Here is an 18,644-nt window from a genome sequence, read left to right as displayed (position 1 = left end):
GTATATCAATTATATTTCAATAAGGCCCTTTTTATTTTTTTAATTTTTATTAGCCGACAGTTAATTTACAGTGTCGTGTTAGTTTCAGGTATACAGCAAAGTGAATCAGTTATGCCTATACACACACCTACTGTTTTTCAGATTCTGTTCCCATAGGATCGTTACAGAGTAGAGTTCCTGTGCTGTACAGTGGGTCCTTGTTAGTTATCTATCTTACATGGATTTGTGTGTATATGTCAGTCACAACCTCCCAATTTATCCCTCCCTGGCATACCACATGGTAATCATAAGTTTGTTTTCTACAGCTGTGACTTTATTTCTGTTCCACAAGTAAGTTCATTTGTCATATTTTTTCTTAGATTCCATCTATAAGCGATATGTGATATTTACCTTTCTCTGTCTGACTTACTTAGTATGAAAATCTCTAGGTCCATCTCATGTTGCTGCAAATGGCATTATTTTATTCTTTTTTTATGGCTGAGTAATATCCCATTCTGTTAGATGAGCACCACATCTTCTTTATTCACTTCTGTGCTGATGGACATTCAGGCTGCTTCCCTGTCGTGGCTATCGTAAACAGTGCTGCAGTGAACATTGGGGTACATGTATTTTTTGAATTATGGTTTTATCCCAATATAAGCCCAGAAGTGGGATTGCTGGATCAGACGGTAGTTCTATATTTAGTTTTTTAAGGAATCTCCATACTGTTCTCCATAATGGTTGTACCAATTTAGATTCCCAACAGTGTAGAAGGGTTCCCTTTTTTGCACACCCTCTTCAAGCTTTATTGTTTGTAGATTTTTTGATGATGTCCATTCTCATCAGTGTGATGTGATATCTCATTGTAGTTTTGGTTTGCATTTCTCTAATCATTAGTGATGCTAAATAAAGCTTTTTTTTTTTTTAAAAAAAAAAAGGATTATTCTTCCTTCCAAATTATCATCCAGCTGTATTAACTTATGTATGTGAATGATTTTATAGTTTCAACCAAATAGACAAGTTAACAGAATGAAGATCTAATTAAGTGGGAAGCAAAAAGTTTACCCCATGAGTCCATAAAAGAACATAATGAAGGCATCAATCATGTTACTTAGAGAGCTAAAATAAATCCCAATGAATAGTGTGACAACACTGTGTAGTTTAATATCTTCAAATATACTGCCAAAAATTCAGAAATCAAACAGAGAGAGAACCATCAGAATAAATTATTCTATTTGTGAGGTGAACATAAAGACTTTTCTACAGGAAAAGAAAAGCTGTTTTATTCTAACCATGCAAAAACACCTTCAAAAAATAGCCACCTTTTGGAGGAAGTATTAATACAAAACTTTGAGTCCTCGAGTCTTAGAAATGAGTTAGTAATTCAGAGTGAATTGTAAGAGCTTACTCTTTCTCTCTTCTGCTATGTCATAGTATTACAGAAATCTTTGCTTTTCACAACTGCTTTGATTCACAGCATGTTGACCTGGGTTTCCTCTCTTTCCTCTCACGTGTTGTGACATGCCAGATGTATCGTGAAGATTACTGGAGAAATGGTGTTGTCTTTTCCTGCCGGGATCACCAGACACTTTGCCAACAATCCATCGCCAGCTGCTCTGACTTTTCGGGTGATAAATTTCAGCAGGTTAGAACACGTCCTGCCAAATCCCCAACTTCTCTGCTGGTAAATATATTTTCCACAAATTTTTTAAAGATGTAGGTGTCTTATCATGTTATTCTTAGATGAGAGATGTACCTTAGCAAAAGGGAAACACTGTAGAGAAATTATTGTTACTCAGATATATTTATAGATTGAATCCCAGAGCTCTGTATATATCTGTGTGTGTATTATATATGTATACACATATGTATATGTATACATATATATTTTTTTAATGGCCAACTATCTCAAGTGGCTAAAGAGACATTTAGAATAATAAAATTTATTCATTGTCTATTTTGCTTATCACTGGTAGACAATGGATGAGGATGATGGGAAATGAGCATAATAAAAGGAATAAAATCCATTTATTGTATTGGCATCTTTTAAAAATCAAATGATATCTGAACTGTAAGCTACTCTTCATATAAGCTTAAAAATCTCTTTGTGAGACATGTAATTTCATTACACTGTAATGGTAATTATTTTGATGGAAAGTTACCTGTGTGGCATCAAAGAAACTTTTCTAAATTTGTTTATATAAATACATTTCACATTCTTATTAAATACGAACGTGATGTTTTGTCATATATGTGCATATCCACATTCACACAACACATACACACATACATACTATTAAAAGTGATCCACTATACATGTTTATTATTGGTAATGGATGAGACAAAAAGAAACATTCTTGGTAGTTTTTCCATCAATAAGTCCTGATATTTCATCTAAAATTCTATCTCTAAAATAGCCACATTTTCCCTTTATCATGGCTTCTATCCAAATGATAACCATCATTTCCCTGGACAACAGCCAGTGCTTTCCTCTTCCCCTCTCTGCCTCCAATCTTGCCACACTCCTATACACAATAGCCAGCTCTTTGGATGTAAATCAGGTTGTCCTCCCTTATAACCTTCTGGAGGCCTCACATTACATTGCCTTCAAGGTCCTGATTCATCCACTCTTGCCTATCTGTCTATCCTTATCTCCCACCATCCTCTTCGGAATCCTTGTAGCTGCAGCCATACCTGCCCATCTTGGGAATGGCTGAGTCCTTTCCCACATCAAAGTTTTGTACACTTGGTTACTCTGCCTTCAATAGGATTTCCACTCTTTTCCACCAGACTTTTTTGTGCACTTGTTTACTCTGCCTTCAATAAGATTTCCACTCTTCTCTACCAGACTCCTACTCATCCTTCAGATCTCAGCTCCACTCAGCCTTGCCTGACCATCCCACTCTCCTCCCTACTCCCAAACTAAATCATGTAACCTTGTTATTCTCTCTCAAGATTCCTATTCTTTCCATTGTCACACTTACTAAAACCAGTAATTATAAATCTGCTTGCTTTCTTCATTCATCCACCTTCCCTACTAGACCATAAAACACATGAGGGAATAGAACACATCTGTTGGATCACCACCATATCCTCAGTACCTTCCACTGTGCCCAATAATGACTTGAATAGTACTTGTTGAATGAATGAACAATTCAACTATAATTTAAAGAGATTTATCAAGCTGGATATTTATGAAGAAATAGCTAAAGGTCATTTGGAATTTGAGGGCCAGTACAGTCACTCTCTTTCTTGACTGCATGAGACTTTTCACTCCAGTGATGAAAAGACAGTCACAGGTCTTTCAGATGATGACTAAAATCACCCCCTTCTCGTTAGTCTTTACGATGGTTTAACTGGTAAACCAGGCTTAAAAATATAAATGAAATGCTCACCTATGAAGTGAAAGAAACATGAAATGGCCAAGATTGGAAATGAACAACTTTTTATTTCAGTTTTCCTCTGTGCTTTAGATGTGCACGTTGAGCCAGTTAATTTTATTTTTCTAGATTCCTCCATCTGCAATTAGGAATTGTGTGCCACTATTTTACCAGTTTGTTTGTAAATATCACTGGTGGGATAGTCATAGTTTTTGCTGCATTTTTAGGCAGATATGTTACCAAGTTCTTAGGCATATATATATATATACATATATAATTATATATATACATATATACATCAGAGTTTTATATTTATATTAATACTTCAGTCTTATGAATTGAATTAAATATCAGCCTGAGAATATTCCTGTTTGACAAAACATTATATAGACCCTTAAATTGTTTTCTAAACAAAAAGAAAGCTCTCATTAATTTGGACTTTATTAAATGTATTTGATGGTTGTGTTAGGGCTGGGATTGCCTGCGTGTGTGCTCAGTCATGCTCCACTCTTTGAGACCCCACAGATTGTAGTCTCCTACAATCAGACTCCTCTGTCCATGGGATTCTCCAGACAAGAATACGGGATTGGGTTGCCATTTCCTCCTCCAGGGAATCTTCCACACCCAGGGATCAAACCTGTATTTCCTGCATCTCCTGCATTGCAGGCAGACTCTTAACAGCTGAATCACTGGGGAAGCCCAGGGCTATGACTGGTGACCCATTAGTCCTACAACCTGTTTGGTGTTTGTTATACAATGAAGCTCCACCACCACTACTACCACACCTACTTTTTAAAAGGCAATGGGACCCAACTTTATTCTCAAACACAGCTCAAGACTCCTTTCATCTGTCATCTTAATCCTCTCTATTATCTTTACTGAAAGACATTTATGCTACCAGCTTGGTCCCTGGAGACATTTGGGTTTGCAATCCCTATGAGAGGGACCAAACTGAAATTTACTTCTACTTCTCCCTTATGAAAGGGTTTGTTTACCAAGGATGTTTAGGAACAATCATTAAACCAATTACAAATCTAAAGAATTCTCAAGTCTTCTTGAGCATTCAAGAACTGCATCTTTGTATAAGCTTTGGATTGCCAAATCTTTCTTAAGTATTTATTAAAGCAAGTTTTCCTGAGGAATTATCATAGACATATGACTCAGCTTATTTTGTTGTTAAATATATAATTGAGATTTTTCAGTTATTCTGATTTGCTTAGCACAACTTAATAAAATGTTGTGGTTGTTGTTCAGTCACTAAGTTGTGTCCGACTCTGCAATCCTGTGGCCTGCAGCACACCAGGCTTCCCTGTCCTTCACTATCTCCCAGGGTTTGCTCAAACTCATGTCCATTGAGTCAGTGATGCCATCCAACCATTTCATCCTCTGAAACCCCCTTCTTCTCTTGCCCTCAATCTTTCTCAGCATTAGGGTCTTTTCCAATGACTTGGCTCTTCACATTAGGTGGCCAGAGTGTTGGAGCTTCAGCTTTAGCATCAATCCTTCCAATGAATATTCAGGGTTGATTTCCTTTAGGATTGACTGTTAGATCTCTTTGCTGCCCACCAGGCTCTCAAGAGTCTTCTCTAGCACCACAGATCAAAAGCATCAATTTTTCAGTGCTCAGGCTTCTGTTAGGTTCAACTCTCAAATCTGTACATAACTACTGGAAAAACCATAGCTTATTAACATTAATAAAATAAAATGTTGCTGGATATTAATTCCATATCTGTTTTGGTATAGTGCAGTAAGACTGACCTGGGCTGTAATCCTGACCCTGTTACTTATTTAGCAATTCAACCTTAAGTAAATTACTTAATTTTGGTGAACTTCTATTATTCTCGTCTCCTGCCTCCTTGTATAGCTATTCCTCGAGAAGCTCTGGATAACTTGGATGTTTTAGATAATAACAGTTTATACAGCCTTTATTAGCATCCTTAGCTTGACTTGGCCAGGGGCAAAGACAAGGGGCCAAGAGTCTTTTCCATCCACTTTTTACCTGTCCAGAGTAATAGGACTTTGCTTTGTCCTCAACAACCTGTATCAGGCACAACAGAACCATAGGGGTCTTGCTATACTTGGGCCCTACAACCACTCTGGACCAGGATCATTTTTAAGGCTTGATTATATTTGGCTTCTGGAGGCTGAATCATAGAAATTGACAGTTTGTCTTTATCACACCCTTCTTCCTGGTGGCTCAGAGGGTAAAGCGTCTGCCTGCAATGCAGGAGACCTGGGTTCGATTCCTGGGTCCCCTGGAGAAGGAAATGGCAACCCACTCCAGTACTCTTGCCTGGAAATTACCATGGACAGAGAAGCCTGGTAGACTATAGTCCATGGGATTGCAAAGAGTCTGAGTGACTCTTTTTCCCTCTAATTTTCTCTTTTTATAACATCCACTTGTCTTTATAAAGGAAGATCCTTCTTTCTTTGCATGGTAGATATTAGTGAAATAGTTTATAGCATAGATAACAGAGTGCCTAGCACATAATAGATACTCAAAGAATTCTAGCTACTGTTATCTTATTCTACAGGATATTCTGAAAGTGAAATGTCAGTAAGTTACTTAGACACATGGGCCCTCAATTTCCTCATTATGCAGGAAGTGAGCAAATGCTTTTCACAGTCTTGCCTGATTCTTTGGCCATTGAGGCAAGCATTTTCAAGAAACATCAGGGGAAGCTATCAACTCCCCTAGGGATTCAAAACTCATTTAATTCACCAAGACTGCACTCTCTAGTGTAACTGCCATGGTTATTATCAGTTAAATTCCAGGATTATTTTGTAAGTGAGGTGACTTTGTATGATTTAGACGCTCTTAGATGAACTACTGTGAATATTAAAAATGGAGCATGATAATTTTAGTAACACACTTTTCTCCTCAGTTGGAGACAAAGAACATGTTTACTTAGAGCCAAATATTTAAATCAGTAATTTCTGAGAGCCTACTGTTGAAGTAAATTCAAAAGAAAATCAATGTATATGACTCCTTGACTGCATTAACTGACTAATTTAGAGGAAATAGTGGTGATGTATTAGAGCTATTAAATTTGGGTTAATAAATAATTCACTCTTTAAAGCAACCAGTTATCATTATGATTGGTTAATATCACTGGGTACTCATTGGATTTACAGCAATACAATAATGCCTCACTGTGGGTATTTATGGGCTTCCCTGGTAGCTTAGATGGTAAAGAATTGCCTGCATGCAGGAGACCTGGGTTTGACCCCTGGAATCCCTGGAGAAGGAAATGGCAACCCACTCCAGTATTCTTGCCTGGAGAATTCCTGAGGAGCCTGGTGAGCTACAGTCCATGGGTTGCAAAGAGTCACACACAACTGAGTGACTGACACTTTCACTTTCACTTTCATGGGTACTTATTAACATAATACCATTCAGAGCGGCAACTCTACTATTGTTAATAATATACTCAGTATAAATTCTCAAAGATTGAGCTAGAAATCAGATGATAATTTTCTAAGATGCTTTTTTTTGTCTTTTGTGTTTTTCACAAGATGCTACTCAATCAGTTTTTCTTCCCAATTAAATAGCGATAATACCCAAAATGATGCCAATGCCAAGGAATTCTGGGTAAACATGCCAAATTTGATGACTCACCTAAAGAAAGTGTCGGAACAAAAACCCCAGGCTACGTATTATAATGTGGACATGCTCAAATATCAGGTAAGACTGTTTATATGGTCAGGGTGCCTCTTTCATATTACAAATGTATATTTTGTCAACTTTAAAAAAATGTACAATGTGAGAGTTGTGAGTCAAGTTTTATTTGGGGCAAAATTAGGACTATAGCCTTGGAGGCAACATTTCAGATAACTCTGAGAAATTGTAACAAAGAAGTAGGAGGGAAGTCAGTATATATTTGATTTTGGTGAAGGGAAAGTACATGCAATTAAGCACATATTTTTTGGCAGGTTTCTGCTAGTCTTATGAAGGTTACTGCTACTCATGAGGAGCAGATATTGCTGTAGCCATGCATTCTGGGAAACAAACTCACTCAGAAGGACAGTGCAGATAGTGGAGTGCAGTTTATTACACCGGCGGGCCCAAGGCAGAGTCTCCTCTTAGCCAAGGACCCCCACCAGCATTTGTGAAAATCTTTTATACCCCATGTGTACGTGTCTGAACCCACCACTCCAAATTCCTTGAGACTTACATAAACCAAGGAAAATACAGTCCCAATAACCCTATCATTCACATGCTATGTGCTCATGTGCTCAAACAACTAGCCAATAATCAATAAATCCGAGGTTACACTCCGATTGATACAGAAAAATTTATGGCCTGTCTGGAGGAAGGGGTGATTAGCGTATGTTTTCTCTCAGGCGATGAGTAACCTAGATACGATCTTCAAGGTTCCCCTGTCTGGAAGGGGTCTTATCCTTCTGTTGTTGTTTTCATAGGCACTAAACACAGAGTTCAGAGTTCATTAGAAAGGTGGCCGAGCATGATCAGCATGAACAGGCCTAAGATGGAGTCCAGGCCCTATGAATTCCTTCTTCAATATCACCATGAAGGATTTTAGTGCTTTCTAGATATGAGGAGAGCTAGGCTCATAAAATCAGCTCTGAAAAATATCTAACTTTCAGAAGACCTGTTCTGCTGGTTTTCCCCAGACCACTAAGTACCTCATTTCTGCTTTCCACCCTAAACTTCTTTCAGGGGCTGTTGAAAATCAGCAGTTACAGCAGCACATGATTTAATCCTTATAGAGGTAGAAGGCAAGTGCCAATTTGTAGTTGACAACTCTAGCATACTTAACATTAAATAAAAGTAAAGTAACATTTCTTTAAATATTACTTAAAGCTATAATCTATAAGAATATAGAGATCATAAAAGGCTGTATAGAGGCTGTTTAGAATATTCATACATTATTTGAAACTTAAAAGTAAAAAAAAAAAATATTCAAATTTAGGGAAACATGCCACAAAAATGAATTTGCAGAAAACTATGTCAATTAAGATTCCAAATATTGACAAAATAGTTTACTGTAATTTTGTTAAGGGGGCTTCCTAGGTGGCAGAGTGGTAAAGTATCTGCCTGCAGTGCATGAGACATGGGTTCAATCCTTGATTCAGAAAGCTCCCCTGGAGAAGGAAATGTCTACCCACTCCAGTATTCTTGCCTGGGAAATTCCATGGGCAGAGGAGCCTGGTAGGCTACAATCCATTGGGGTCACAAAGAATCAGACACAACAGTTTCTAAACAAAATTTTGTTAAGAACATTACTGTACTAAAATCTGTTATTTTAAACAACTAAATGTAAGTAAGTTGGATTTTTAAAAATAAAGTGATAGTCCCACAAAATAAATTCTAATGAAACTTATCTTAAGAAATAATTTAAGGTTAACATTAACAAATTGAAAGATAAAAACCACATGATTATCTCAATAGATGCAGAGAAAGCCTTTGACAAAATTCAGCATCCATTTATGATAAAAACTCTGGAAAGCAGGCATAGAAGGAACATACCTCAACATAATAAAAGACATATATGATAAACCTACAGCAAACATTACCCTCAATGGTGAAAAATTGAAAGCATTTCCCCTAAATTCAGGAACAAAACAAGGGTACCTGTTCTCACCACTACTATTCAACATAGTTTTGGGAATTTTAGCCACAGCAATCAGAGAAGAAAAAGAAATGAAAGAAATCCAGATTGGAAAAGAAGTAAAACTCTCACTGTTAGCAGATGACATGATCCTCTACAAAGAAAACCCTAAGGACACCAGCAGAAAATTACTAGAGCTAATCAATGAATATAGGAAAGTTGCAGGATATAAAATTAACACACAAAAATTCCTTGCATTCCTATACACTAATGGTGAGAAAACAGAAAGAGAAATTAAGGAAACAATTCCATGCACCATTGTAACAAAAAGAATAAAATACTTAGGAATAAATCTACCTAAAGAAACAAAAGACCTATCTATAGAAAACTATAAAACACTGTTGAAAGAAATCAAAGATGACGCAAATAGATGGAGAAATATACCATGCTCGTGGATCAGAAGAATCAATATAGTGAAAATCAGTATACTACCCAAAGCAATCTACAGATTCAATACAACCGCTATCAAGATACCAAAGGTATTTTTTCACAGAACTAGAACAAATAATTTCATTAATTTGTATGGAAATGCAACAAAAACTCAAAAAGCCAAAGCAATCTTGAGAAAGAAGAATGGAACTGGAGGAATCAATCTGCCTGACTTCAGGCTCTACTACAAAGCCACAGTCATCAAGACAGTATGGTACTGGCACAAAGACAGAAATATAGATCAATGGAACAAAATAGAAAACCCAGAGATAAATCCATGCACCCATTGGCACCTTATCTTTGACAAAGGAGGCAAAAATATACAATGGAGAAAAGACAATCTCTTTAACAAGTGGTGCTGGGAAAACTGGTCAATCACCTGTAAAAGAATGAAACTAGAATACTTTCTAAAACCATTAACAAAAATAAACTCAAAATGGATTAAAGATCTAAATGTAATACCAGAAACTATAAAACTCCGAGAGGAAAACATAGCCAAAACACTCTTTGATATAAATCACAGCAGGATCCTCTATGACCCACCTCCCTGAATACTGGAGATAAAAGCAAAAATAAACAAATGGGACCTAATTAAACTTAAAAGCTTTTGCACAACAAAGGAAACTTTAAGCAAGGTGAAAAGACAGCCTTCAGAATGGGAGAAAATAATAGGAAATGAAGCAACTGACAAAGAATTAATCTCAAAAATATACAAGCAGTTCATGTAGCTCAATACCAGAAAAATAAATGACCCAAACAAAAAAATGGGCCAAAGAACTAAATAGACATTTCTCCGAAGACATACAGATGGCTAACAAACACATGAAAAGATGCTCAACATCACTCATTATCAGAGAAATGCAAACAAAACCACAATGAGGTACCATCTCATGCTGGTCAGAATGGCTGCTATCAAAAAGTGTACAAACAATAAATGCTGGAGAAGGTGAGAAGAAAAGGGAACCCTCTTACACTGTTGGTGGGAATGCAAATTAGTACAGCCACTATGGAGAACAGTGTGGAGATTCCTTAAAAAACTGGAAATAGAACTCCCATACAACCCAGCAATCCCACTCCTGGGCATACACACCAAGGAAACCAGAATTGAAAGAGACACGTTTACTCCAATGTTCATCACAGCACCATTTATAATAGCCAGGACATGGGAGCAACCTAGATGTCCATCAGCAGATGAATGGATAAGAAAGCTGTGGTACATATACACAATGTAATATTACTCAGCTATTAAAAAGAACACATTTGAATCTAATGAGTTCTAATGAGGTGGATGAAACTGGAGCCTATTATACAGAGTGAAGTAAGTCAGAAACAAAAACACCAATACAGGATTCTAATGCATATATATGGCATGTAGAAAGATGGTAACAATGACCCTATATGGGAGACAGCGAAAGAGACACAGATATAAAGTATAGACTTTTGGACTCTGCAGGAGAAGGCCAGGGTGGGATGATTTGAGAGAATAGCATTGAAACATGTATATTACATATGTGAAATAGATCACCAGTCCAAGTTCGATGCATGAAACAGGGCACTCAAAGCTGGTACACTGGGACAACCCTGAGAGATGGGATGGGAGGGAGGTGGGGGGGGGGGGTGTTCAGAATGGGGGACAGTAGTACACCCATGGCTGATTCATGTCAGTGTAAGGCAAAAACCACTACTATACTGTAAAGTAATTAGCCTCCAATTAAAATAAATTAATTAATTTTTAAAAAAGAAATAGTTTAAAGTTAAAAGAATGTTTGGTACAACACATTACAGGATATGAGACCTTTCTTTCTGTGTTTAGGATTGCCCTTTACCCAAGATTATTACTGATCTAATATTCCTGTTTCAAAACAGGATTCTACAGAGCCTGAGTATCCCACTGATTCCCAGCCACTTGATCTCCTAGGTTATTTTTTGAGTATTGCAATTTTTGTGATTAAATTTGCTCAAATTATTTTGCTTAAGATGAGGAAACTAAAGTATTACTTTTGAAAGTTGCACTTTTTAATAGAAATCAGTACATCCCAAACATGAGTGCACTTTAAAACCACCAGGGGAGTTTAAAAAAATGCTGATTCTGAGCTGGTCTTAATTATAGATATAGATAGATACCTATATTAAAATTTATTTATAGATAAATAGAGATGGAGATAGGGAAGAAGAGAGGGTTAGAGATAGTGATGACAGGGACAGAGACATCTTCTGAGCCCTGACACTCTCAGAGATTTTTTTGAATTAGTTCAGGATGTGACCAGTTCAGGCACTCAGTCGTGTCTGATTCTTTGCGACCCGATGAACCGCAGCATGCCAGGCCTCCCTGTCCATCACCAACTCCCGGAGTTTACTCAAACCCATGTCCATCGATTCAGTGATGCCATCCAACCATCTCATCCTCTGTCGTCCCCTGCTCCTCCTGCCCTCAATCTTTCCCAGCATCAGGGTCTTTTCAAATGAGTCAGCCCTTCACATCAGGGAGCCAAAGTATTGGAGTTTCAGCTTCAGCATCAGTCCTTCCATGAACACCCAGAACTGATCTTCAGGATCCACTGGTTGGATCTCCTTGCAGTCCAAAGGACTCTCACGAGTCTTCTCCAACACCACAGTTCAAAAGCACCAATTCCTTGGCTCTCAGCTTTCTTTATAGTCCAACTCTCACATCCATACATGACCACTGGAAAAACCATAGCCTTGACTAGATGGATCTTTGTTGACAATGTAGTGTCTCTGCTTTTTAATATACTGTCTAGGTTGGTAATAACTTTTCTTACAGGGAGTAAGCATCTTTTAATTTCATGGCTGCAGTCACCACCTCCAGTGATTTTGGAGCACCGAAAAATAAGGTCAGCCACAGTTTCCCCATCTATTTGTCATGAAGTGATGGGACCAGATGCCATGATCTTCGTTTTCTGAATGTTGAGCTTTAAGCCAACCTTTTCTCTCTCCTCTTTCACTTTCATCTAGAGGTTCTTTAGTTCTTCTTCACTTTCTGCCATAAGGGTGGTGTCATCTGCATATGTGAGGTTCTTGATATTTCTCCCGGCAATCTTGATTCCAGGTTGTGCTTCATCCAGCCCAGCATTTCTCATGTACTCTGCATATAAGTTAAATAAGCAGGGTGACAATATACAGCCTTGACGTATTCCTGTCCCGATTTGGAACCAGTCTGTTGTTCCATGTCCAGTTCTAACTGTTGCTTCCTGACCTGCATACAGATTTCTCAAGAAGCAGGTCTGGTATTCCCATCTCTTTCAGAATTTTCCATGGTTTATTGTGATCCACATAGTCAAAGGCTTTGGCATAGTCAATAAAGAAGACATAGATGTTTTTCTGGAACTCTCTTGCTTTTTTGATGATCCAGCGGACGTTGGCAATTTGATCTCTTGTTCCTCTGCCTTCTCTAAAACCAGCTTGACTATCTGTAAGTTCACGGTTCACGTATCGCTGAAGCCTGGCTTAGTGTCTTTAGAGCATTACTTGACTTGCATGTGAGATGAGTACAATTGTGCAGTAGTTTGAGCATTCTTTGGCATTGCCTGTCTTTGGGATTGGAATGAAAACTGACTTTTTCCAGTCCTATGGCCACTGCTGAGTTTTCCAAATTTACTGGCGTATTGAGTGCAGCACTTTGACAGCATTATCTTTCAGGATTTGAAATAGCTCAACTGGAATTCCATTACCTCCACTAGCTTTGTTCGTAGTGATGCTTCCTAAGGCCCACTTGACTTCACATTCCAGAATGTCTGGCTCTAGGTGAGTGATCATACCATCGTGATTATCTGGGTTGTGAAGATCTTTTTTGTACAGTTCTTCTGTGTATTCTTGCCACCTTTTCTTAATATTTTCTTCTGTCAGGTCCATACCTTTTCTGTGCTTTATTGAGCCCATCTTTGCATGAAATGTTCCCTTGGTGTCTCTAATTTTCTTGAAGAGATCTCCAGTCTTTCCCATTCTATTGTTTTCCTCTATTTCTTTGCATTGATCACTGAGGAAGACTTTCTTATCTCTCCTTGCTATTCTTTGGAACTCTGCATTCAAATGGGTATATCTTTCCTTTTCTCCTTTGCATTTTGCTTCTCTTCTTTTCACAGATATTTGTAAGGCCTCCACAGACAGCCATTTTGCTTTTTTGCATTTCTTTTTCTTGGGGGATGGTCTCGATCCCTGTCTCCTGTACAATGTCACAAACCTCCATCCATAGTTCATCAGGCACTCTGTCTATCAGATCTAGTCCCTTAAATCTATTTCTCACTTCTGCTGTATAGTCAGAAGGAATTTGATTTAGGTCATACCTGAATGGTCTAGTGGTTTTCCCTACTTTCTTCAATTTAAGTATGAATTTGGCAATGAGTTCATGATCTGAGCCACAGTCAGCTCCCGGTCTTGTTTTTGCTGACTCTATAGAGTTTCTCCATCTTTGGCTGCAAAGAATATAATCAGTCTGATTTCGGTGTTGACCATCTGGTGATGTCCATGTGTAGAGTCTTCTCTTGTGTTGTTGGAAGAGGCTGTTTGCTATGACCAGTGCATTCTCTTGGCAAAACTCTATTAGCCTTTGCTCTGCTTCATTCTGTACTCCAAGGCCAAATTTGCCTGTTACTCCAGGTATTTCTTGACTTCCTTTTTGCATTCCAGTCCCCTATAAGGAAAAAAAAAAACATCTTTTTTGGGTGTTAGTTCTAAAAGGTCTTGTAGGTCTTCATAGAATAGTTCAACTTCAGCTTCGTCAGCATAACTGGTCAGAGCATAGACTTGGATTACAGTGATATTGAATGGTTTGCCTTGGAAACAAACAGAGATCATTCTGTCATTTTTGAGGTTGCATCCAAGTACTGCATTTCTGACTCTTCTGTTGACTATTATGGCTACTCCATTTCTTCTAAAGGATTCTTGCCCACAGTAGTAGATATAATGGTCATCTGAGTTAAATTCACCCATTCCAGTCCATTTTAGCTTGCTGATTCCTAGAATGTTGATGTTCAGTCTTGCCATCTCCTGTTTGACCACTTCCAATTTGCCTTGATTCATGGACTCAACATTCCAGGTTCCTATGCAATATTGCTCTTACAGCATCAGACCTTGCTTCTGTCACCAGTCACATCTACAAGTGGGTGTTGTTTTAGCTTTGGCTCCATCCCTCATTCTTTCTGGAGTAATTTCTCCAATGATCTCCAGTAGCATATTGGCCACCTACCAACCCAGGAAGTTCATCTTTCAGTGTCCTTTATTTTTGCCTTTTCATACTGTTCATGGCATTCTCAAGGCAAGAATACTGAAGTGGTTTGCCATTTTCTTCTCCAGTGGATGACATTCTGTCAGACCTCTCCACCATGACCTGTCTTGGGTGGCTCCACACGGCATGGCTTAGTTTCATTGAGTTAGACAAGGATGTGACCAAGGTGTACATATTTTTACAAGACCTCCAAGTGATTATAATGCACCCCATAGGCTGAAAATGCACCCAATGGGCTCACATGTTGTAAGGAAACCACTGAACATGAAGTGTCTATGTGCTGGTACATTGCTCAAAAATACAAATGGGTGTAACATTTTTCTAGTAAGAATAGTATTGTCTAAGCTTTAAACATCATTATGACAAAGCCTAGAAGGTAGACAGAATTCACCTATTGCAATATGAACGTGATGTAAAGTATTAATATGTAGGCAGGAGACTGAATTCTGGAATTAAGTCAGCTTCCCTACTGTCCACTGACCTTGGACACTTAATCTCCCTGAGCCTCAGTTTCCTCATCTGCAAATAAGGATAAAAATGATTCTCAGCTAGGTATTTTTTAAGCTGTGGAGAACTAACAGCTTAACATATTTCAGAAGTAGCCCTAAGTCTGCCATTTTGCTTTAAATGAGAAATCCCTTTTGTTGTGGTTTAGTTGTAATGTTGTTATTGTTTTTCAACAATGCAGGGGATTAGGTGGGAGGCATTATTAGCACTTTGGGGAATCACTCTCAAATCAAAGCAAGTTTACTTTCTGGCTACCAGTAGCACCCTCCCCAGTAACAGCCAATCACATGTCCATAAAGCCCCTCATTGGGCAGAGGAACTACTATGAAGTTGAGAACTCCTGCCGAGGAGAAGAGTGTAGAAATGGCAAGGGAGAGCAAGTCTGCTCTTCTTTTGAGCTCTTAAATAACAGACTTCTAAATAAGAGTTCATTTGCAGAGGACTGGGCTGCTAAAAATAAAGTGTAGAAACTTTATTATAAGGTTTATTATAGATATTATTGTAAAGTTTTAAAACTTTTATTATAATGACCATCTAACTAAAATTATGTCATCAAAAGCCATGTCTTTCATTTTATAAAAGGATCCATGTCTGGTTTTGTTTCCAAATCAACCATACCCGCTCTGTAAGTGCAGCCTGTCTTCAGGACCCTTCCCCATGGTGTCCATATGTACAGGCATTGCTAAGCCAATAAAAAGCTGTTTATAGTCTTCAAAATCATCAGAACTCATACTCCATGAATAAAACTTCAAGACTACAGACATCACCCACGCAACCCCTGTGGTGCTCATATACTTGTAAAAGGTAGAAATAATAACCTTGCAAAATTTTCACTGTGGATCCAAGATTCAAGTTGGTATTATTGTTTTATAACTTTTTGCTGATTCTTCAAATCTGACTCTTCCTTAGTCAAATTCACAGTTGTTTCTAACTAGAATTGACAGTAGACTGTAGAATGCAGTACTGCCAGTTAGAAGATCTGGGTTTAAGTCCTTAAAATGGCAAATCCAACAAGAGTAATCATAACTTGCTTTGTCTAACTCACTACTTGTGAAGAGCAAATATGATAAGAATATTAATAGGTTACATGTATTAAAATGTTAATTCCTTATTATATATTAAGCACTATGCTGACTGTTTCATATAAAACACCTTCTTCAATCATCCTAACATCTCTAGGTATAAGTATTATTCTCATTCCCAGGACTTCTCTAGTAGTCCAGTGATTAAAACTCCAGCCTTCCAGTGAAGGGAGCATGAGGTTGATCCCTGGTGAAGGTACTCAAGGGCTTCCCAGGAAGCACTAGTGGTGAAGAACCAGCCTGCCAATGCAGGAGATGTAAGAGATGTGGGTTTGATTCCTGGGTGGGAAGATCCCCTGGAGGAGGGCCTGGCAACCCACTCCAGTATTCTTGCCTGGGGAATCCCATGGACAGAGGAAACTAGTGGGCTAGAGTCCATAGGGTTGCACAGAGTCAGACACAACTGAAGCAACTTAGCATGCACACATGAGGATACTAAGATCCTACATACCACATGGTGTGGCCAAAAAATTAAAAAGTAAATATTTTAAAAAGTTATTATCATTCTCATTTGGCAGATGAGGAAATAACAGAGGCATAGAGAGGTTTTTAATGACTGGTCCAAGATCACTCAGCTTGGAAGTGACAAGCAGAACTCATACTGAGATATATCTGAAAAACCCAAAACACTAATTTGAAAAGATACATGCACCCCAGTGTTCATAGCAGCATTATCTACAATTTGCCAAGGTACAGAATCAGCCTGTTTCTATCAACAGGTGAATGGATAAAGAACAAAGATATATGTATATCTATATGTATACAGTAGAATACTATTCAGCCATAAAAAGAATGAAATTTCACTATTTGCAGCAACATGAATGGGTTTGGAGGACATTATTGGAGAAGGAAATGGCAACCTACTCCAGTGTTCTTGCCTGGAGAATCCCAGGGATGAGGGAGCCTGGTGGGCTGCCATCTATGGGGTCACACAGAGTCGGACATGACTGAAGTGACTTAGCAGCAGCAGCATTCTAAGTGAAATAAGTCAGACAGAAAAGGACAAATACTGTATCACTTATATGTGGAATCTTAAAAATACAACCAACTAGTGAATATAACAAAAAAAGAAGTAGGCTCACAGATATAGAGAAAAAGCCAGTGGTCACCAGTGGAAGGGCATTGGTAGGATTTTCAGAGGTACAAACTGTTATGTATAAAATAAGGTACAAGGATATATTATACAACATAGAGAATATAGCCAATACTTTCTAGTAACTATAAATGGAGTATAACTTTTTAAAACTGTGAATCACTATGTTATGCACCTGTAACTTATATAATATTGTACAGCAACTGCACTTCACTTTAAAAAGAAAGAACTCACACCCAGGACTATCTGCCTTCTTGGCCTCAGCTCCTAAGCACTGTGATACCATCTGCCTAACTGATATGAAATGAATTGTAAACTCTAAAGTGCTATGAAGATTTTAATCATTGATTTTATGTTTTTAATCTGTGACTGTTTACCCAAAGCATCCAAATCTCACTTACCCATCATGGTGACATTTTTTTTACTGACTGCTCATTTGTGAGCAGCACAAGGATCTTTTGATATCTATGAATATTCTCATAGGACATAATCATAGCTTCTGGCTCTGTTTCAGATTAATAGTCCAGCCTTAAATGTTCTCTTTTCTGTCTTTGGCAAGGTGTCAGCCCAGGGCATTCAGTCCACGCCTCTGAACTTGGCAGTGAACTGGCGATGTGAACCAGCAAGCACCGACCTACGCATAGATTACAAGTACAATACAGACGCAATGGCAACAGCCGTGGCCCTCAACAATGTGCAGTTCTTGGTCCCCGTGGATGGAGGGGTAACCAAGCTCCAGGCGGTGCTTCCACCAGCAGTCTGGTAAGGAGCCACTAGCCCCCTTCCTCTTCACCAAAGGGCTCCTTCTGGCAAAGGCTTAACAGACATTTTAACATTTGTGTTTCCTATAGGAAGAGATCACAGTAGGCCTGGGTGTCAGGGTTCAGGGCAGAAAACAGAAACTGCTATAGCTATTTCAAGCAGAAAATGATTTAACACAGGGATTTCGTTCATGCACAAAAAGAACAAGGTTTAGGCTGGATCTCCAAGAATATTTCCCAGAACACTGCAGAACTGACCCACCAAGGGAGTTGCTACCTCTGCTGCAACCAGGAAGGAGAGAAATTAGAAGGCTGTCAGTGGAGCCACTGAATTCGAGAATCCACCACCCTCATGAGAATTCAAGGATAAGAAAGCTCCTACTGGCACTGCCTAAACTGCTTCTCAACAACTGCAAACCCGAGACTGGATTGGAGCACTGTTTAAGAAGATTCCCTACATCATCTCAGGCTGCTGACTAGCAGAAAACAGCCCAAAAAGCCTCTGCCCCACTTCTTTCCTCCAAATCTTAATTAGTGC

At 38.4% G+C, this 18,644-nt stretch overlaps 1 protein-coding gene across 1 annotated transcript in view; it reads left to right on the top strand.

The window, feature by feature from the left end:
- SGIP1 (SH3GL interacting endocytic adaptor 1) overlaps nucleotides 1–18,644 on the top strand; it is a 177,474-nt gene that overhangs the window by 156,346 nt on the left and 2,484 nt on the right. Inside the window, exons 21-23 of the mRNA XM_052638056.1 lie at nucleotides 1,508–1,663; nucleotides 6,912–7,044; nucleotides 17,905–18,107. Of these exons, the coding sequence (XP_052494016.1) occupies nucleotides 1,508–1,663; nucleotides 6,912–7,044; nucleotides 17,905–18,107 (492 nt within the window). The remainder of the gene's footprint in view (nucleotides 1–1,507; nucleotides 1,664–6,911; nucleotides 7,045–17,904; nucleotides 18,108–18,644) is intronic.

The sequence above is a fragment of the Budorcas taxicolor genome, chromosome 3 (assembly GCF_023091745.1).
Source record: "Budorcas taxicolor isolate Tak-1 chromosome 3, Takin1.1, whole genome shotgun sequence".
Lineage (NCBI taxonomy): Eukaryota > Metazoa > Chordata > Mammalia > Artiodactyla > Bovidae > Budorcas > Budorcas taxicolor.
This window is presented reverse-complemented; position numbering and strand designations above follow the sequence as displayed.